Here is a 23,658-nt window from a genome sequence, read left to right on the forward strand (position 1 = left end):
CTCTTTCTGTGTCAAACGCTGGGCAACAACAGAGATGCATTCATCATAAAATCACAAACCTCACCGCAAAAGAAACTAAAAAGAAGAAAAAACTGGAATCACAAGATATCCATAAAAAAATCAATAAAAGGGTTCCCTCGGGTGAAGAGCTCAGCAACAAATTTGTCAACTTGATAAAATTTAACGCATTTATTGAGATGTTAAAAGAAATTTTTTATTTGCTTTATAAATCCGAAATATTTTATTCAAAATTGTTACTTCAGTAATAACGAAGAAGAGGTTTGTCGATAGACTTTAGGTTTCAACCAATTAGCGCTGTGGGAGAAGAATAAATGGATGTGGTGTTCATTTTATAACAAGAAAATGGTTTGCACTTATAAGTACAAAGAGGAAGCATTTTGAATACTGTATATATTAGTTGATGAAGCTACATATGGAAAAACATGCAAACGATAATTCAAATTCACTATTTTTTATCACAAAATGTGATAGAATATTTTTATGTAGAAATTTTGCATTTGCAATATGTTTCTTTAATTCTAAATTTTTTACCGATACATTATTAAAAATAACCAGCAAGTTTTAGGTCACATGGAAATTTCAAGATTCTTTCTTTTTGAAGATTTTCTGACCTCACGTCCTGGGTTACTTCTCAACTATTTTAAAAACAAGGAGAATATTATAAATAAGAGTCAATAATATTTTATATAAAAGAAGTTTCCTGTTTTTTTCTTTTACAAGATATCTGATATAAATCTTAGAAACATCATTCAGTCATTTATTTATTTATTATTTTATTTATTATTTATTGATTGCGTATATTTTTTTTGTGATAGCATACAATGAACCGATAAAAAAAGTACAAAGTGAAAGATATATTGAAAAAAAAGTGGTTTCCGCTTTCGACGGATTTAATTTCAGAATTTTGTTCAAGGAAACTGTAAATGCAAAGTTAATTTAATATTTCTTCTTATTTTATTTATATTTTAGCCAGCTCAGCCGGAGACAGAAGAGGTTTGGTTTGAATTCGTCAAAATATTGTCTTTTTCTCTGTTCGTATTCTATAGTTCTTGAATAAATTTCATTCTGGTTGTTTCTTCAATAAATGAAATGCCTGGTGTCTCTTAGCAGTTTAAAACAAAAAGAACAACTTTCTCTCCAAAATATGTCAATTTTAAGCTTAAGGTTTTTGAATGTACAACTAAAATATTACGTTACGAACTCTTGATGATGAAAGAACTGTTGATGTTTTCGAGGAGTCTATTGATCTGAGGTCTTGATAAAACTAAAACACGGGAAATTAATTTGTTAAAATTAAACATGGTCAAATTATTGTGTAGAATAACTTGTCTTTCGTCTTAGAAATTAATTAAATCGAAGACAGATACTACTAAACACAGTTAAGAAATCCGTCGTTTTCATTAAATGACATTTGTTTCTTTGGAATTGGAAGAATACATATAAGTTTTGCGCCAATGCGTTGATGAAAACATGAAAACAACAAATCCCCAAAAGACAAATATAGTTTATTTCAGTGCACCTCATTATACCAAAATCACTATAAGGAATGTTGTAACTGTATGACAGCTAACTTCCAAATTACTTTGACTGAGTACTCTCGCAAGTGTATAACCTTGAAACACCAGTCGTTTGATTTATCGACTCATCTCATCTCACTTTCACATTAGATATTATAAATCAAATTCTTTTTCATCCAGAACTTCATCCCTGGTCACCAGTTTCTCTTCATATTTCAACATTCATCTGAAAATATATCATCATTTCAAATTTATGTCTTCTCTCATTCCTCTCTTTCTCTTTAGATTTATGTCATTCTCTACTACTTCTATGTTCTACTTCTTGCATATTCATATTTGATACTGTGAACATGCATATGTAGTACATCATCTTTATCATGATCTTTCCACATGTTGAATTAATATTCATATTCACTTGTAATAAGATACTATTCCATGCCTTTCACATGTACTTCTCGTATTGTGTACTTTCATTTGTCATTATAATTCTTATCATTATTATTACGTCATATCATCATACACACATATTATAACCGTACTACACTTCATCACCCATGTCAATATCACACGTCATTTGTCATCTTTTCAAGCTCGCTTCATCTCTTTAAAGTCACTGTGTTTCGTTTGTTGCACTTCTGAGGAGTCAATTAATTCCGTTCCAACGTTCCAAACTGAGAGATCAACTAAACACGCTAAGGGCTTGCGTGGTTTATCTCTAATAGATTTATGCTTTGAGCGATTGCTTAAAAGCAATAAAAATTCATCGTAATTGATAAAGATATATATGGTTGTGAATTTGTGGCTCCCTCTAGTATGCTCAGGTTTGTTGACATTGTCAGCGAAGGTTACCAGAGTCTAGGAGTGGAAAGCTCGGCTTTTAAAGCGACTTAATGAGTCTACAGATGCGCTAATACATGGCCGCAAAATGTTGTGTTCAGTACTGCAGTATTCATCAAATATGTTTTATATCAAGATGAAATAACATTGTCAACGCAACATTTTCGGGTTCTGTCTAAAACTAACGACACTTTCTAAGTTGGAAAATATAAGCACGATGGGTTAACCCATAATTGGATATAAACGTTTGGCGAACATTCCTATATAGGCCTACTCTTGGACAAACAGCGCCCGGCTACCAGTAAGCATACAGGCCATGCAGTGTTTCCTTTGCATAATCTTAAATAGTTTGTTACTGGAAGCTACCATGGCTCTGAAAGTACATTTCATCTTTTGACATTTCAACTGTGTCGTTTCGATGTTTCGACTTTACCGTTTCGATATATGTATCATGTATTGTCTTTAATCTTTGAACTCTAACTTTAATTGAAAATGAAAAGAAATTGAAACTATTTATATGACGAATATGTTTATTTTTGGGTGATAGTTTGACGAAAAGTAGAAAACTGTCAAACAGCATAGTCGATTTGATGGGTTTATTGGACATTTTGTTCAATCTCATATTAAGTCCATCAACCAATTTCTTCAAACTATTCACCGAATGATTATCAGATGGGCGATGCTGACATGTTGAAAAGATTGATCAATCAATTTTATATCTGAAAAGATGGATTAAATCAAACCAAATAGTTGATCATTTCGTTTTTTCGAAAGCTGATAACGTACATGCTCACTAGTTGCATATGCGAGCGTTTCCATTATATGCCATGTCATGAAGGCAATGAATCATGAAAGAATCTATGAAAAGAAAAGATCCAAGCCTCCTCCCCCACTGCAACCACTTCCTTACACCTCCCCCCCCCCGTCCCTAATATCACTCCTACTCTCTTAAAATGAGAGACTGAAATTTCAGTCTAATCGACTGAAATTTCAGTCTAATGATGGATGGGATAAGGGATCAGACTACTTAGACTGAATTTCAGTCTGAAATGTAAAGACTGAAGTCAGTCTTAATTAGACTGAATACTCTGCAGTCTAATAGACTGAAAATCAAACCACTTTAGACTGAACAGTCAGCAGTTTAGACTGATTTATTGCAGCACCAGTCTTAATTAGATTGAATACGCTCAGTCTATTAGATTGATATCAGACTGACCAGTCGGTCCTTTAGACTGAATTATTACACATCACAGCTATACTGTCAATCTTATAAACTGCAAATCCTGGATTGAACAAGCTTTTCTATTGATCCTCCGTGTTGGCTAAGTGCTGGAATTCTTCAATATAGATGCATTTAAGGTCATCAAAGACAACATTCAATGATCTGTTAATGCAGGGGAATTTACTGAAAGGTGCTACTTCATGGAGTGACTTCGCCTTAACATCCAATCATGTTAGGCTATAAAGACCAGAAAATCGTTGTGACAGTCACACACAAAGTACATTAAAAAATGGTATTCCATCAAGAAATATAATTGTCAATATCCACCGAACAGTAATTTTATTTCCACTAACTCACTAATATATTCTTATATAATTTTCGTTATCATATTAAAAAAAAAACAGAAATCAAAACTACAATATTCTGAGGGATGTTCAACACAACATGTTATCCAACAAACGTTCAAATTAAAAAGATACTTTACATAACAGCGACATATTTTCAGTTCAATATTAATCTGTCAAATTTCTGCTGGAATTGGGCCATCTAAAATGTTCTTTAATTTCTTTTTGAAAAAAGGATTAGGTGAGCTGAGACAGATCAGTGGTGTCGCCAATGGGTGGCCTGGGGAACCCCTCCCCCGAGAGGGAATTCACAAATAGACATATCACCAACCAAGATTCATATGTCTGGCAACACCACTGCAACAGAAAGCACTTTAAATTCTTTGTATATTACCACCAGGTGGTAATACCCTGGAATTCATTGACAACACAGCTGTAAATTGAGTCGTTATATACCCAGCTGATCCCATCTCCCGATCTCACTGAACTTTAAATTTTCCACTGTAAAGGATATAGTAACTATAGATACGATCCTGCCTTTACAAAAGGGATAGGATGGAAACACGACGATAGTACAATGGATCTGGTACATTGCCTTTTTTCCAGTTGTGAATCATTAATGTATAGTAGCAACAATTTCTTAGAATGATTTCAAAATGGGGAAAACATATGACAAATTTTCAGCAGGTTATTTATAAAATATTAGGAATGGTTAAACTATATATCAGTGCCGTCAACATTTAATACTTTGTGTTTCAATGATATAGATTGGCGATTGCTGAAAGTCATTATCCAGCACACACAAAACAACATATTACAAGCAGTTAACAGAATGGCACTAACTTCATAATGGCTATTAGATAAACATGAATTATTATATACTGCATTCACAATTTCATGATATGGCATTCATATAAAAGCAAATTTGTATGCAAAAACAGCACATGTGACTATTATACCACCCTCAATTATTTCTTAACTTTCTGATAGTAATCATGTATAGTGATTTTGATTGGGATTTCAATCAAATTTTGAAGTTTTATAAATTATCTGACGTGAATCATTTAATGTCGGGCTCAAGCTGAAAAAATAATGTCACTCAAATTCGACTAAAAAATTATGAGGAAAGGATATTCTCAAATGGAATTTTCTACAGTTACTGAATTTATAATAATCAGGTTACTTGCTTTTCATGGCACAAGTTATGGAATATTGTGCATCATAAATAATATTAGCTTAATTAATTGCTTAATTAAATAAACCTTCAACATAGTGAGTGCAGTGAAATGTGGGAACATTAAAGTAAACATTAAAATAACATGCTCGAAAAATCATACAACAAAGTTTTTTTGGCAACTAGGTGTTTGTTTAATTACATTCATAATTAGATCAGTATCATTAAAAACATTTTTGACAACCAAAAGTCAATGAAATATTTATTTCTGGAGCCCTATTCATATAAAACTGTTGGTAAACTCAGGGTAATCAATTTAACATTTTAGGGTATGTGTTAGTTACTCCTTAAAGGCATTGAAGACTTGTCCCAAACAGCATGCAGCCATCTGAAAAAGTTAACTTTCTGTTGCTTGCAAGTGATGTTTGTTCGTGTCGCTAACAAAGACAGACAGTAATGAAACGTGATACCTTGATATCTTTAGCTGGACCTGAGATGTTCATCGCTGTATCGTTTATACACTGTGATGTGGGTATTGACTGCAGCTGTATGTACTGACTGTACACTAGTGTCTAATTACCAACGGTAGCAAGCTGTGTTTGTATTTTCTGGGATCGATGGCAGTGTCTAACACTTCTGTCACACCTCATTCGAAACTAGGTCAGATTACCGGCATTAGACGTTCTTTTTGCGCGAGTCTTCACACCCTTTTAAAGTTACTCTACGCTGACAGACGGGGTTCCGGACTACAGAGCAATAAAATGTAGCATTCACTCCTTGAAATTACTCCATGCTGACTGCCCTTATTGATGTGGCAAGGATACGGACTCAGTAGAGACTTCACTTCTGTTGGTTGCAAAATTCCATAAACCATGGAAGCAAGGAACTCACAAAACTAGTGTTGTAGAGGGGGTGTATAGTCTATGTTAAATGTATGTTCTACGCCTCTGTCCCTGCTGAAATGGCCAGTTTATCTGCCACAATGAAGAATTGTTTGGGGTTTAATTCTGGTCTGAGAGATAGGATGAAAGGCTGCCAATATTGTCCTTGTCTGCCCTGTGCTGCGCTCTCAATATCTGTGCCCTCCTGTTTGGTGAAGATAAAAATAAATGTGATAAAAGACAAGCAATATGGTATGAATCAAAACATATATTAATATCTTAAAAAAATATATGTTGAGAGGTAGAGTTCGATGTGGACTAGACTAGAATAATATTTAGGAGAGAATGGAGAAACAAGAACATGACTGGCATTGTACGAAGGAGATATATCAATTCACGATAGGCAGCAATATGTCATCCATGGCGGGTGAGATGTGTTATGTGAAGGTGGATTCAAATTCAACCTAACATTTATGGGTTATCATGTTGATTTTGGCAGGTACATGGTTACCAAGCAAGGTTTGTTGTTAGTTGTTTTCAGAAATTTCTCTTTTTAAGGATAAATTGTTCATGACATCTCCTGATTCCATTACATCAGCATAGAAAACCAGTGAACAAGGAATATGATTTACATTTTAGCCTACTGATTTCACTAATATGTCTATCTGCTTGTAAAAGAAACTGATTTCATAAGATTAGTGATTGAATGGTAATGGTTTAACAGAATAGTGTTAGCTTCATGCTGTAATGGCTGTAGCAGTAACTACATTTTTCAAATAATTAGGTGCTTACAATCTATGCATAATAGTACTGTGTTTTGCAATTTCTTGAGCAGTATTATGTTCAAGTTTTTGTTATGAGGTTAACCTAGCCTAGATTCACTTTGGACGATCGAGTACATATTGCAGTCCTGACAAGCGTGCTTATTCGCCCGACGATTGAGTACATATGCAGGACAGGCGGGCTAATTTGCCCGACGATCTGGTACCGTGATAGCTTCATGCTGTAATGGCTGTAGCAGTAACTACATTTTTTTTTCAAATAATTAAGGGTGCTTACAATCTATGCATAATAGTACTGTGTTTTGCAATTTCTTGAGCATTATTGTACAAGAATTTGTTATGAGGTAAACCTAGCCTAGATTCATTTGGGACGATCGAGTACATAATGCAGTCCTGACAAGTGTGCTTATTCGCCCGACGATTGGGTACATATGCAGGACAGGCGGGCTAATTTTCCCGACGATCTGGTACCGTGATAGCTTCATGCTGTAATGGCTGTAACTACATTTGTCAAATAATTAAGGGTGCTTACAATCTATGCATAATAGTGTTTTGCAATTTCTTGAGCATTATTATGTTCAAGTATTTGTTATGAGGTTAACCTAGCCTAGGCCTAGATTCATTTTGGGACGATCGAGTACATATTGCAGGACAAGCGTGCTTATATTCGCCCGACGATCGGGTACATATGCAGGACAGGTGGGCTGATTTGCCCGACGAATCCGACGATCGGGTACATATGCAGGACCAGCGTGCGTATTCGCCCGATGATCGTGTAAATAGGCCCCACCAATTATAACAATAGCCTAAGCCCTATTTGCTATAGTACAGCCTAACTAGGCCTACCTCGCGCACAAGCCTTGAATAACTAACGTTACGAACTGCCAAGCTTTTATTCTGTATTAATTGGAAAACAACAAAAAACATACATACATACCCTCGAACACTGTTATCACTTCTTCGTGGAAACCTTTATTTGTAAGAAAAGTTCTTAAAGACTCAGCCATTGCTAATTTATAACCTTTACTCTAGCTTAGACATACGGTCGTCTGTCTCGTTCATGCCTAGCTGTGTGTACGGCGTGCGTACGTACAGTACAGCGAGTACCTGGCTAAGCGAAGAATATAGTATGCAGTATATATGTACACAAATTGTAGCGCTCGTTGTCACTTATTTTTGTACAGCGTATTTGCAAGTTTTTCTGATGACGTAGGCGCATTTCTATTCTCTGATTGGATACATTTTTCAGTGGAATACAGAGACTGAAAATGGTAAGATGCCATGCCACATGTGATTAGCTGATTGGTTAATACAGTCAGTCCAAAACAGCGACTGAACGGTGTAATTGATAATATAGTCTAAGTAGGTGTTTCTCAGTCTAAGCTCAGTGTATAACACTGAAAAAAAATTCAGTCTCACAGAAGACTGAATTCTTCAGTCTAACATTTTAAGAGAGTACTCTCAAACAAGGACTATAATCTTGTGGATGAAACCAAAATTCTCAAAACTAATATCAAACGGAGTCGGGTTGTACATGGACAAATCTCTTGTGTGTTGTCAAGTAAATTGATGAAATAGAAAGCCATCCGTTTGTGTTAAATAACAGTGTATGGCTCAAATATCGTCATGGAAACAGAGATCTTATCACATAACTCCCACCTCTTTAGTTACATTAAACAGAAAGCTATCTGTTCATATGAACGAGAACACAAATATGCACTAATGTTTACATACTCTGGGTTTTTTTTAACTTATGAAAGAAACGCTAAAAGTAAATTTTGACCTTTGGCACAATGCGAACTGACTGGTCAAAGTAACTAAGACAAACCTTGGCTGTTAAAGAACAAATACCAAGCAACAGACGGAACGAACATAATGTGAATGGGTTTGCTTTCCGGAAGGTAGTGTGTCCCTTCAAATAATTGTCAACTTGTCTTTAAAATCATGTTATCGATTACTGCGTCAAAGACATAACGAACAATTATGTTGTCGTGTGATTATCTTCAACCAAGCTATGACGTCATTAATCTTTAGTTGTCCTACCACGATTAATTGCTATATTGACTTGGCACACTGACTTTGTCGCTATCCGAGGTCACTAGAGATGGACGTTTGTTCAACTGACATGTCCTACCCATCATGCAATAGCTGATGGCGTAGACTATAATGGTACATGTGTATTAACCCACTATATCTGTCAATCAAGAGTTTGAGACAAAAGATTTGAATTTAGCATGCTATTTCCCACCGAATGCGCATGTCAGCTCGCTTTCAGTAAACTTCCTAAATTGAAAAAAAAACGATTTTCTAAGATGCCTAAAAAGTTGCTGCAAATCCTTCTGAGTTTTACACCATCGATATATTTAATTTCTTCCTCTTCAATATCCCAGAATGAATGGAAGACACTGATGAATACTATATAATAATATAACATATTTTAAATACATAATTTTATATTAATATAAGGCAATGGGAACTTTTAATATATTTCGACTTTTCTATAACATTGTTTTTGTCCCCCTTTTTCATTCTAGCTGGATATTGTCAAACGTATTGCCAAAAGATGTCTGGAGGAGCTTGCATTTACTGTCGAAGACCAAGTAAGCGAAACTTTCATTTGTTTTAAATGCATTCCTTCTCGGTACCGGACCTTCATTGAAAGAAATCCTTGCCCTGTGTTACCTGTGTACTGTAACAACATTTAGAACAGAAAGATCTCTCAAAGCTATATTTTTTGTTTGTTTTACGAAGCAGTTGTTCGAAAACCTCCAAAGAATGGCTCAACGTTTGTTGTCAGTGTTAAACGCACTGTGGCAATTTTAACACATAGCCTATATGAAACATTTGTATGTAATTATGTGTAGTCCCTTCAATGACACGGACATGTCTAGAAAAATGGAGCGAAAAAAAAGTTATTTCCACATCCTTTTGTTTCCGTTGTGCATTGTTGTGTCTTGGTACTCAGAATGACAAAGAGATCGACGTGGTCTCTGTATAAATATGAAAACGAGAGTGCGTGACTGTGGCACTATCGACCTTGAGTGACGTCATTAACTGTGGAAATATTGACAAAAAGTATTAGTGAAGCGGTGGTATAACGTATGATGGCTATACAGGTTATAGGACAACCTAATTTAAGGAAGGCTTATGTCTGAGAAAATCAAATCAGCTGATTGTGTTCGAAACGTGAAATTTTCCAGACTCGTATACACAAACAATGCATAGTGTGACAATGTCACAAGAACGCATTTTAACATGCCTATAAATATATATATATATACGTTATATTCATATACATATATATTGTAGATTCAAATATACATAGGTATATTTACAGTTGAGAAAAGAAGCAGGTGGCTTCAAAACTGTGTCACAGGGGAAATTACATGACTTTGATGGTTTTTTCCATCTTAACTTGATATTCGATATTTCCGAAAGATTTCAAATTTTGCCCGCTTTTGCTCCTCAATTTTTATCAGACCATTGGGAAACAGGTCACCTAGCGTAAATTTAACTGCATGTATTGTTTTTTCTTTCTATATAATTGTACCTCATTAAGTCCTCCCCAAGAGCTTCAAGATACTCAAGAGGCGCCAAATAAGACAAAAATATCTCTTAGGATCTTCTGTTCAGATGGAAACACAAATGATAAATATCAATTGACTAGGATTACGAATCCGGTAGTAAATCCTGGCAACATCTGGTTTCAGTGTTTGGTTATTTTTTTCTTCGTCCCACCTATGATTACAGAGAAGCCATTCAAGATTTAACACATTTATCATTAATAAATGATCCTTTGTGAAAGACCCCAAGCTTCTTACTTAGCAACATTTATAAATTGATGATATCATTTCGCTTTTTAACAGGGAATTTCGGGGGGCTGAAGGTGATTGCTTAAAACAAACAAAATTGCTACAAATTGTCCTGAAAGCATTTTCTATGGCAAAGATATGAATTTGTCAAATTTGGTTACCATTTGATTTATGCATCTGGCAATAGCTGAATGGTTGATGTTTTATCCACTTTATGTAAATCATGTAACCATATAAAGGAAAGTTATTTTTCTATATAGACAAAAATGTTACAAATTGATGAAATCTGAAGGGGAAAAAAGAGAACACATCACAGCTAAGCAAATACTACAAATACATTCAAGGATAAATTAACAAGAAGATTATAATAGGGAAAATAATCATATGGAAGAAAAACTGACGTGATGATATTGCGAACAACCTATACTGTCATACATCTCCTGGAGTATGAGAAAGCATAGCAAGTAAACAAAGGTTACAATCATTGAAACATATCTCAAGTATATGGAAAACATAATAAATAAGTGTTTACAACTGACGGCGTGGAAATATTTCTCTCTTTAAGTTCAATTTTACAAGGTGTGTCTGCACCGGTATTCGGCGGTATATCCCAGTTGTCATTTATTGGTCTTTCGTCTTAGCCAGTGCTGCCAGTGCTACCGAGTGGGTACATGGTACGTCTTATCATATATGCATTTAGGACGAAATATATTCGTGAATAATCAAGACCTACATTTTCTCTAAATACCAGAGGCAACGCACGGCATACACCCACATTTAGTGACTGATCTAGAAGATCTCTTAGTTTGAGAATTTTTCCTCAAAAAAAAAAATGTCCGAGCACTTGCTAGCAGCGCAATTTTGGTCTCCGTTCTTCTCTCTTTCTTATTTCTCTCTTGAAAAAAATGCGTGAAAGAATAACAACCAAAAACTGGCCACGAACTACTTCAAAACATTTTCCCCTCTGGTCTTTTTACTCAATCTAAGCTCTGTCCCTGAAAATTGCTTTTTCATTTTCATTTTCGACGAAAAAAAAATAAAACACTTATCACAGAGAGGACCTGTACTTCCACGAAGATGAAATGTAACACTCGAAGGGTAAAAAAAGGCGATTTGAAAAATCTTTTTATTTTTAACATTTTTAAGATTTTGACCGTTTGTTGTTTCCCCCTATTTTGAACCTCTGCTGACTTACTCAGCTTAAGAGGGCTGTCTCCAAATCTTGGATTATTTTTTCCCAAAAAATTCAACAGAACCTAAACAGGTTATAAAGTTCAAATTTCGTAACTAAGCAACAAGTTGTATTGCTGAGAATTAATGCAAACTGATCTTGATATACATACATTGTAGATTAATGCAAAGTCTTTATGGGTAGAGGTTGAAATGATAAAGATTTAAAACTGAGATAAAATAATAATAATAATAACATTATGATGATGTAACAAATTAAAAATTGGATTTGATGTTTTATTTCCAACTTTCTCCAATTCTGTCGTTTTTGGTTACTTTGAGGAGATCCATCTTTAAGATATTACTCTAGGAGTTGGAGAGTAAGATCCTACTTCAAGGAGGAGGTAGGCGCGGATCACTGAGCGGGGGGGGGGGGGGGGTGTACACCCACGTTTTAAAACACACAAAACTAATTATTAGCATAACTTTGCGCTTAATTGTAGTCCTTATTTCATAGTATAAATATGCCTCAGAATGTAACATTTGACATCTAATTGTGTTTCTTAGATTTTGTTGGAACTGCAAGACGTTTACACGGTGAACCCTTCACTGACAAACACGTCACATACGATCGAGAGACAAACTTTTGAAGAGTAACAATTCACTCTTTAGAGTGGTAATGTGCAATCATATCAAAGAGTGACTTCGAGTCACTTTAACAGTAGGATTGAAATCACCTCTCGAAAGAGTGATCACTTTGGACGAATAAAATATATATTTGTATTCTGCAGCTCATCATATTATCACTTCTAAGTGTTAAACTCGCCATCACATTCAGCTATAAGATGATGTCATAATGGCCGTTAACAGTTCCAGAGGGATGGAGAATCGGACAAACGCATGCCAACGCCCGTCCCCACTCCCAACTCCCAACTCCCCACTCCCCACACTCTAGTCAGGGATTACTATAGATTGTCGGTATTGTACGCTGTGATATCTAAAACTGTAATAATGTTATGTGTCTGCAAGTATAAATGTAAGCATATCGATTTAATAATAACAATAAGAATTCTTCATTTAATTCTCCCTCATAATTATTTCCCTCTTTTTTTTAGCATTCGGAAAGAGAGTACAAACGAGTACAAAAATATTCTCAGAAATAGATCGATCACCGAATTTGTTTGAGGTGAGTATTAATACTGAAATTCTGTCGTCGTTGTTGTTGTTTAATGTTGAATGTTGACAGCTGTTTTTTTTTTCTTTGTGTGGATAGTTTAGTGATTTAATGATACAATGATAAGGAAGTGTTTTTTTTTTTCTCATTCTATCTAAAGTATATTTGATCTTTGTCCTTCGTGTGATTCTGGTGGATACTTATAGCAATATTGTAATCGGTGGAACATACTTATGTTAATAAACGCCTATAGTTTAATCAATTGAAATCAACGTCGAAGTTTTCTTACACAAAAAACAATATTTAGTTAATTCTTCATTGGTAAAATTGTATGAAATGTTAATTATTTTATCATTATTACGCTTTTTATGAGCCTCAGGAATTAAAAGACGTTCATGCAATAATTGTAAATATCTTAATTTGAAAGATGGCTCGTTTATTTAGTTAACCATGCCATCATATCCACGTCCACGCGTGGGTGGAGTATACGGAGGGTTGGGGATAGGTTATGAGGGTTGGGGAAGATATAGAAGTTTGGATGGGGTGTGGGTGGGGGGGGGGCTGGAAGTAGAAATTCACTTCAATAAAGACCTATTGCAGAAAGAAAAATTAAAATTGAACAACATACATAGAGAAAAATACTAACGGGCAGGCTAAGAAGGATCAGAAGTAGGGGGCAGTGGCAATCACAGATGGGGACCAGGGGGCAGAATATCAGAAATAATATCAACATGTTATCTAACTCAATATCAGCATGTAATAAAAATTAACGATTTTTTTTCATCTGGGAAAGGTTTTAATTTCGATTTTAAACTATCGGCGTTCATGCGCGGTGCCATTCGTTTCAAAGTTTCATATATTAAAAATAACATACCTCGAAAAAAAAAATCAGTATGGTACCACATAACATCAGCTTTTTCACGGTATTGCTATTGGTATGTTACCCTTAAGAGATAACGTACAAATAATAGTACCGCGTATAGACGGTATTCGTGCCTTGTCGATATCGAGATGTAATATGCTGATTTTATATGTGCACTATATACTAAGCTTTATTACAAAGAAAAGTCATATGCTTCTGTAATAGCATTAACATTAGAAGTAAGCCGTATGTTGCTATGTGTCCTCCGTATAAGAGATGGAAATAGTTCGGGCAAATATGTCCTTGAAATCGTTTTAAGTCGCCGAGGGTACTTAATTTCTGGGAGGAAAAATGTTCATTTCGTTGGGGAAAGGAGCAGAGCGATAAAACGATGCTTTACGAGCTGACTTGTTTTTTCACGGTCTGTTTGCCCTCTAGAAATATCTTCACTTGTTCGAGACTTTGTACTTGTTCATTTTGCTTTATCAATTAACTAGGTCAGATCTTACATTACATTTAGTATATACATTTAGTATATATATATATATATATATATATATATATATATATATATATATATATATATATATATATATATATATATATATATATATATATATATATATATATAGAAGTTCAATCATACCGAGTTGGAATTGGAATAAGATAAACAGTACATCACATTATGCTGAGAAAGGCTTATAGTTTATGTTCATTTAGCAAAAGCAACGTCTCGCGGCACCCGAACTTTGGGAAGAAGGGTATCATCCTCCATTGACCACTGCCTCACCTTTCCCACTACACCCACTACCACACCTCCTCCACCCCGCTCATGACTCAATATAATAGAGCTACAGAATATTACAAGCATATATTACCATCGCTATGCTCACCCACCTGTTCCTCGAGCATCAAATAATTAAATGTTAATAGTTAAATGTAAAATGCCCCGGCTCCTCAATTTCCCTTCATTAAAGATACATTTCGATATGAACTTTACACAACCCGGTGGCGCTCTCGTCTATTAACAACGGGTTCCAAAATGCCAAATAAGGAACTAAACTGAATTTGTGAGAAACTATCTTCTGTATTGATATAAGTTAATATCACTCTAAGAGGTTAAGATACGAATATGATCACATAGAAATCTAGAGGTAGGCCTATACCTTTTACCTAACATTGTATCTATAGAAGTAGGCCTATACCTATCACCTAACATAATGCATTGCATGGGACAGAATACTGAATCAAAAGTACAATCTATCAATATTGTTATAACTTGACATATAGCAACCCGTTATAGTTCAAATCCACCATTATCATGCTAAAGTCTTGACTCTATAAGATAAATTACCTCGCCTAACATGCCTTAATACGGAGGCCTAGCCTTATGAAAAGTATGGAGAGAAATGCAATTAATGAATATCACCCCAAGTGATTATGTGAATCTCATCAAATAAAATTAATATTAACCTGATAACAACCAATTCATATAGATCCTTTCTTTATTTCAATCGTGTTGTTCTTTATTCCTGCTTGAATGTCTGGTTTATAAATAGGCCAAAGTAAAAACTCCATTTCCAATGAAACCAATTTCATGCAAAAAGAAAACTTATAAATATGATAAAGAAGTAAAACAATGCAAAATATAATTCAACATTTTTTACATAACTAATATGAACAATCAATGCGCAAAATATTGCGGTTAGTCACTTGTTTATTGTCGCATTATTATGTACGACATTTACTATTGAAAATTAACTGGAAAACACACTATGCCTATGACATCTCAGGTTAAATAGTTAGCATCAGTTTTAGGTATGAAAAACCAATTGAGTAAACCATATACTGAAAATTAATTTTTGACAAACGTTGCCCGGTATGATAGAGAGACGTTCATCGAAAGTGTGGTCGGTGACATTTATGTGGCAGACCAGTGTGTTTTATACTCTAGAAAGACGTTTATACTGGGAGTATGGTCTGCAATAATATGGCCAACCCGTGTGGTACATACATTAGAAAGACATTTACTGAGAGTCTGGTCTTTGGTGGTGTGGCAAACTAGTGTGTTATATACACTAGAATGACATTTATTGAGAGTATGGTCTGTGATGGTGATATGGAGTGATATTTATTTGGTCTGTGTTACCTGTTTTCTTTACAATCTGATCATAAGTGAAATGCCTTAATTGATATCTACTTTTATTTAAAGCCAAAGAAACAATTACAACTCTATTTGGTAGTGAAAATGTGTTATTGGCCTCAACTCCTTGATTCACTCTTATTCCCCTATATAATTAACCGCATTCAGTCTCAATATTTACTTGTATTTCAATTAATTTAATTTAATGTGATATTTGAAGGAAAATTCAAGTATTTAATATAAAAACAAATGTGGTGTCAAATATAGCCTAAAACAGAAGAAAATCCATAAATTGACTTCAGAACGGACGAAGGTCCAAGGGGAACCGAAAATTCCAATATATTGTCTAACACACAGTACTCCTTATGTGTCAAATATAGATATATACACACATACAATAAATGTTGGCTTTCCTGTTTGAGTAAATGAGGTTGTTTAACCTTGAGTCCAGATTTAGCATTTTCATCGCATATTTCAATCGATTTTGGAAAGCTTGAAGAATATACAAATCAAATTATCTGCGTTAACCAAAGCAATCTTTCCACATTTCGCTTATCGGCGCCGGATAAAGAAAAGTTTATTTACATCCTCTTGCATTCAATCAGGCAGAACAAATGAGGAGCCCAAATGAATTTCATTTTGCAAATTAATTAGTTTTGATTGTTTTCCCGATGGTTATCCAACCCACAGTCCGTATAACGTCAGTTGCAGACTGCCATATTTCAATAGTGGTACTGGCTGGTCTTGGAGAGCATCATTTATAAAGATCATATAGATGATGTAATCATTTCTTTGACTCATATTTTCTCATGTGTTTAATACATTCGCTCCATCACTATTTGTAATATTTGTTGGTTTAGGCTTACCTTCAGGGGGTAGGAAGCTTCCAAAAAGTGGGGGGCACAACATCAGAGGGGCACTTTCTTATTCCACAACCACCACTCGTTATGCTATAAACCGATACACACCGGCCATATCACTTAAATATATATCATATGTTAGTATGATATCAATACTATTATGGTGCGCTGCAACATTGATTTTTTATTTATTGAGATTGTTTATTGTTAACCGTGCTACCAAAAGATATGGGATGCCATTTTAAAAATAGCATGTACAGACTCAAAATAAATAATTAAAATAAAATATTAAACTTAACAAAGGCTTAAGATATCCAAAAGACAGTTCTTCTTCAAAGGGGCACATTATCTTTGCCAGTAGGGGGCACATTTGCTATTTTGAAAAAAAAGAGGGGGGCACTTTCCCCCAGTGCCCCCCCCCCCCTCCCGGATCCTACCCCCTGCTACCTTGTACCGTTTACTTAATGTCATCTTACAGTATTACAACTGATTTAAGTAATAAATATGGTTATAAATATACGCATATATTAAAATTTAGACTGCTCGTCATTGTACTTGGTTTCTAATGAGTATTACCCTAAAAAGGTATGTTTATATAGAAAATATGCAAACTTGGTTCACAGTTCAAGCGACCTTGCCAATTTTACCAAGCGAAAGAGAATCTAGCCAGAGCATGCGCACAAATACCTTTCAGAAAATATCTAAGAAATAGAATTTATTGTATGAAGGAGAATAGTGGTTACTTGTTTTAGATCATTCTTAGTTTGTTTGTTTGTATGTTAGTTTTACCTTTAGACATTTCGTCCTTCACATAACGAAACAGACTCTTTCTGCTTTTGTTACCATCGTCCATAGAGAATTGTCCAGGCTTGAGGAATTGACCTAATTTAACCCGAATGTAGGTCGGTGAACGATGGTTGTATCTTTACCAAGATGACTTCTATACTTCATTCACAGCAATTATGTCTTACATTTGATGATTGGATTTTAAGATCAAACGTTACGCCTTTTAATTTGAGATGCAAATTTATATATAGAAAGGATCTTCTTTCAGTTTGCGTATTGGTTTGTTAGCAATTACTCCTTCTTTTCTTTCCTTCCTTGACAATATATTGTTTCATATAACCGGTACCAAATACAGCTACTCTTACATTAAAACATGGACATCTTTTGACAAAATTTATTTGCTTGTGAACTGATTTTAATTCTGCTCAGAACAAAATATTCTTCTTTTTGTCTCACAATGGATTAAGCCTCTACCCTCTTCAATATATATATATATATATATATATATATATATATATATATATATATATGTATATATATATATATATATATATATATATATATATATATATATATATATATATATATATATATATATATATATATATATATATATATATATATATATATATATATATATATATGTAACATGTAACAACTCAACCGGATTTTACTTTGTTTTTGCTTCTCTATTTTAGCGAGATACTAAAGATACTTGTCATTAAAATATATCATTGAATATAATCCTTCATTGCAGTGTATGCCTCTCAGTGTGATTCTTGAAGATAAAAATTCAACCCTTTGAATGCTGCCTTCGGCGATTTTATTTTCCAGAATAATTTTTTTTTTTCCTCTTCTTTTCTATTTTCAATTCTTTCCATTTTTAGAAGGACGGATTGATAGATTTACCGTTACGACCTGAGGATAAATGCATCTTAACTACATCACTTTTAGAAGAAATGTCTACGGATGCAAGGCAAAGAGTTATCGAGGTGAGCTAGAAATATTAGAGGCAGAGGCTGGGGAGGGGTGGGAGGGGTGGGAGGGTGGGAGTGGAGTAATCACAATAACACCATTCACTTGAGCCCAACCCACCCCACCCCACACCACCCCAATCCCTCCCTAAGACTCGTTTATGTTTATTATGCTGATATACTCATTTAAAACCAATTCTACACACGCACACAAATGAAACCTTGAATTTTCGTTGTCTGTAAAATAAAACTATTTTTTGTCCGTAACAATAACAATCAGGGCAAGGAACTGCTCATTTCTATAAATAGAAGAGGAGACTGTTTTTTTTTCAAGTAAATATGTGACAATGACTTAAATCTCATATAATTATGTAATGAAGAGCATAAAGAACGAAACACATTGGTCCAACTACTACCGGTTTCATAGCTTGTTCAGTTGTTGATATGAATAAATATTACATCTATCTCTTTGTGTTCACCATGCTCATTAACCTGTCTGTATTCTGTGCTTGTTTTTGTCCCTTCTGTTACTGTTACTTGTCATTCAGCCTTTGAAGAAGATCCGGCTAGGATCGAAACGTCAGGCCAACTTACTTTTACACATGAATAAATATTAGATAGAAATTAATTTGATTTACTTTGATTGGAAGTTTGAATGCATTGTGCAATAATCTGTGATGTCACATGAAGAATACTTAACAATAGTGCATTTTTCTTTATATTTGAAACTAATTACATGACTATATTAAATATATATATCTGAAGATTTGATAAAGCATGTGTAAAGCATTTCTAAAGCATCATATTTCGTAACAACTGTTATAAATCATGTTTGTATTTATAAGAAGTTAGCAGTGATTTTCTAGGACTATATATATTTTCTTCATCAGATTAATTCTTTTTCCTTTACAGACAATTTTCAAAGCCTTAAATGAGAAATAAAAGCTATAGTGAGAGCGAAAGATAACGGAATTTGGTTTAACGCCAGGGAAATGAAAATGCTACAATCTACAGCAAAGATTCACAACATTTGGCGATATGAAAAGCAGTACCGGTATAAACTCACCCAAATCTTCCCTGTTTCAAACAAAATGGAGGCTGTTACATGTGAAATCAGAAGGAAACGAGAATGAACTGTTTAATGGTTCCACGCCGTCGTGACTACAGGACATCAAACTGATGTATAGTGTTTTTTTTCGCAAAATAGGTTCAGATGCCCGAGAACGCATGGTTGTATTATTTCACACTATCAATGTGTTGGACAAGGAAAACACGAATTGAGGCTTTGAGCGGCAACGATGTTTTTAATATCTATGCTTTTCGGAATATGCTTGGATGCAAGAAGATTAAATAAACAATTTGATGACATGCTAAGCATGTCTGCAAGCCAAACTCGGCAGTTTTCAATTGATTTTTGTTATAGTAAATGGTAACTAATGGTATAGTGGTGATGTTTGGTTACAGCCTACCAACCCTAGGCTCCTTAATCAACGTGTTCTTAATCGTTATATTTGTATTGCGTAATTCCTTTACATGTTATCACCATGGTTACTGTAACTACACATTATAATGTCTTTCCCGGATGGGTTTTCCTTCCTTCTTCTTTTTTCTTCGTCTGTTATCGAATTTATTCCAATTAAATGAATAATTAGATCAACAGAAATATACTTAACATGCCTACAGTATGTAGTTTTTCCCCCTCTTTTAATGTATCTTATAGTATTAATCTTAATCTGTCTTTGTTTTGCCGAGAATGGCTAGTCTATTACCAATATACCAATATGGACAGCTAAACGAGTGAATCTCTCAAGAAATGAGGTCAAAAGTTGGAATCCTTCACAAGGTGAAATAATATATGTGATATTAATTATATCCTATGTGTTACGCTGTGCTTTGCAAAACACGTTTAAAATTGACTGAATACACTGTAACATCTCCATTCAGTGGTATCAGCGCTTTTGTAAAGATTCGTCAAAGGAATACTATATTAATTTGATAAATTGAAATTTTCCTTTCAAAATAATCAATTGTCGATGTAACCATTAAGTAACCATTGGTCACCTTGATCTAATAAAATAAAAATTGGTGTACGATTTGTTTTTCATGTACAAAATTGGAAATTGTAGATGAAAGGTATGACGTCATCTTGCAGCTATTGTTATCTAAGGTCAAGGATATATGGTACCAATCAAACGTAGCTTTTCTTTCGATCTAAACATTTTAAGAGTATATTGTTATCATGCCATGCACTATGGGTGTAGTGAGCTTTAGTATTTATCTAATCGACGGACGGATATCCTGCGACAGCCCTATTATACTATACAATAGCTCATTGTATTTTCATTGTTGATTTAGCAATTAAGTAGATAAGTAGATGATTATGATTTTTCTTATATGTCTAATTATAGGACTGGTAACACATTTCAGTCTTTCCCATTTAAAAAAAAATGATCATAAATTAATCTAAATGAGTAAAGAAACATCATGTCATTGGCTTGCGAGATAAGTTAAAATAAATTACAAACATTACGGCTATACGAGTTCGTCTCTTCTTTTGTTTGGAGTGATATGTGTCCAAGTTAATGGAACCCTTCCATTACTAAGAGTATAAATCCGTTTTGAAACACTGAACCCATATTAAGGGTATTTTGAGTAGCAAGGATAGGCGTGACGAAAAGGGGATCAGTGGGGCTATGTAGCTCCGTGACCATCCCAGGTCAATTATGGCGTCTGGGAATATTATAATGCAGCCCGGGGAAAATGTGAGATACAAATTATTGCATTCTCATTTTCATGATATACATATTGACAAGTGAAACGTGCAAAAACTTAGGCGCCAACCTCTCACGATGTCGCTGAAGAAGAATCTCAAGATGGTTTAGACTTCAGTTTATATAAGAAATAGTTCATGACCCTTTCATTTTGACCTTCTTTCAAGAAAGATGATTGCGGTACTCAGAAGTAAATATTCAAGAAATGAAGCTGGGCAAATAAACCAAAAGTAACGAATATCCCTGAAAAACTGACTCCATATTGAATTCCAATTGCCACAGCAACAGGACTAGAGTTTGATAAACATTGGTAAAAGGTTTAATGTTTTTATGGTTAGATAAGTAAGTATACTGTAGAGTTCCTGAAGAAGTCACGTGGCTGATTGATGATTGGTTGAATACATAGTGGCGTCACTTTTCTAAAACATGGAATTGTGGGTATTGCGTTTCTGTCTTGTATAAAATACCACCAAATATTTTAACACGTGTAGGAATTACAGACAAAGCTTTATACGTGCACGCTGATGACAAAATACCAACTGAAGAATCAGTACAAATAACCGTCACTAATAACAAGGTATATCAATGTATAGAATTTGATAGTCATGTGTATTTATCTCTACGGTACGCATGGGTCCATTTTAAGCCGATATTTGAAGGGAAAGTCACATTGCTACTAGTTATATTCATGTCAGTTAATTATCACGTAATTATTCATTAATACGTCAGTAAGTATATTCAAGACTTAACACACTTTGATAACACGTGTAACTACCTGGCCAATTTTAAGATGAAAATTGAATTGAAAATTGTTGCTGTTGATATGTATACTATTTATACTAAATAGTCATTTGCAAAGATGATTGCAATTGTAATGAATTAGATAAAAGGAAGCATTTCTTCTCTGCTTGTCCGTTAAAAAACATTCCCATAATTGCATAACTAACTTGAGTAATCCAGTTGGACAATTTAAGCTATAAAATCATAGCCAACTATTTAGAGGGGAAAAACCTTAAGTCATCATTTTACATGATATCAGATGCTTGTACTAAGAAGAAAGACATCTGCAGACAAAATCTTCGCTTATGTCATGTCTTAAATTCATAATAATGGCTAGGCTACGTTATTGACTGTGTGTTTGAAACGACCTGTTCAGTGTAATTCTTCTGGTTGCAGAAACATTGGACAGGGGGCGTGATTTCCAAATCCATATCAGAATCGAAACTTCAGTCTATCATTATTGATGTGCATTTCTAAAATGACTTAGAGCAAGAGGGGCGGGGGAGGGGGGAATCAATTACATTTATGTGAAGATAACAGAGAAAATTGGTTGGAAAAATGATCAGGACATAATCAATATCTCAATATATACATATATTGAGCAATGTTCAGGGTAGACCGGTAGAGTGCCCGAGCCTATATAACGACTTAAGGGCTTCCGATTGTACCAGATATGTGTGCTGATTAATATTCGTCGTTGAGCGGAAATCCGATCCGCGGTTCGCCCATCATAGAACCCTTAGCTTACAGCATGGTTCCATCTACTGAAATGTGTGTTTATATAAGCTGAGTAAATTTATGATTATTTGTTGTTGTTTTTTCACTTTGTGTTCACCTATATGTCAATCTCGAATCGATAACAACATTAGGACTGCGTCTAAACAATGGAAAGATAGTGAAGGTACAGTCGAATTAGGTCACATAAATAGAAAATCGTGTCAATTTTATTCCCCAAGAAATAATTTATAATGTACATGATTTTCTGTACTCTTTAACGCTGTAGTACATCGATCCTATACTTCCAATGAAAACACAAAATGTATTTTTTCGGGTTCACAAAACCCAAATTGTGTAAGTCATTGTCGATTCAGTTCATTAGATCCATATGTAATCTAAAATTCAAGCCCACGGCCAATGTATAGTCTGTTTGTCGTGTGACTATAATTGAAAAAAAGGAAATAGTTGCAATATTTTAGTTCCCTAAATTTTTGGTTTCTTACCTTTGAGTATGCAAATTAGAGAGACTTTTGGCTGGAAAATGGAGGAACGACGATATTTATGTCTAAATGGTAAGAATTATTGAAAAGGGTGGTATTTCCGGTTGTATAAGGTGCGCCGTTTGGGTATATGATGAAACTATAAGCAATTTATGCTGACGTGGTATAAAGTAACATCATTGAAAATGTACTGTTTTCTTATTTGTTATTATTGTTCTTGCCATTAATACAGTAAAACTACTTCACTTTGTATCAGAAGGCTATGCGGTGCAGTAAGAATCTCCCCAACGCTGTAGGCCTAATATAATTTCAACCTATTCAGTATCTCTTG

General features: G+C 34.4%; 1 protein-coding gene and 1 long non-coding RNA gene across 3 annotated transcripts in view; one reads left to right on the forward strand and one right to left on the reverse strand.

Moving 5' to 3' along the window:
- The window catches only part of LOC139966016 (uncharacterized), a 36,012-nt gene extending 14,924 nt beyond the window's left edge, over window positions 1-21,088 (forward strand). Inside the window, exons 2-6 of one of the 2 annotated variants that reach the window (XM_071968655.1) lie at window positions 991-1,014; window positions 9,313-9,378; window positions 12,876-12,946; window positions 18,473-18,577; window positions 19,472-21,088. In XM_071968655.1, coding sequence (XP_071824756.1) covers window positions 991-1,014; window positions 9,313-9,378; window positions 12,876-12,946; window positions 18,473-18,577; window positions 19,472-19,501 — 296 coding nt within the window. In that variant the 3' untranslated portion in view covers window positions 19,502-21,088. The remainder of the gene's footprint in view (window positions 1-990; window positions 1,015-9,312; window positions 9,379-12,875; window positions 12,947-18,472; window positions 18,578-19,471) is intronic. The other variant, XM_071968656.1, reaches the window with a different exon arrangement.
- LOC139966015 (uncharacterized) lies at window positions 4,019-7,963 on the reverse strand. Its single transcript, XR_011792408.1, has 2 exons — window positions 7,716-7,963; window positions 4,019-6,201 (listed from the first exon to the last, which is right to left on the reverse strand). It is a non-coding gene; the product is annotated as an uncharacterized lncRNA (long non-coding RNA).
- Window positions 21,089-23,658: the final 2,570 nt, after the last annotated feature.

Source organism: Apostichopus japonicus, chromosome 4, assembly GCF_037975245.1.
Source record: "Apostichopus japonicus isolate 1M-3 chromosome 4, ASM3797524v1, whole genome shotgun sequence".
Classification (NCBI taxonomy): domain Eukaryota; kingdom Metazoa; phylum Echinodermata; class Holothuroidea; order Aspidochirotida; family Stichopodidae; genus Apostichopus; species Apostichopus japonicus.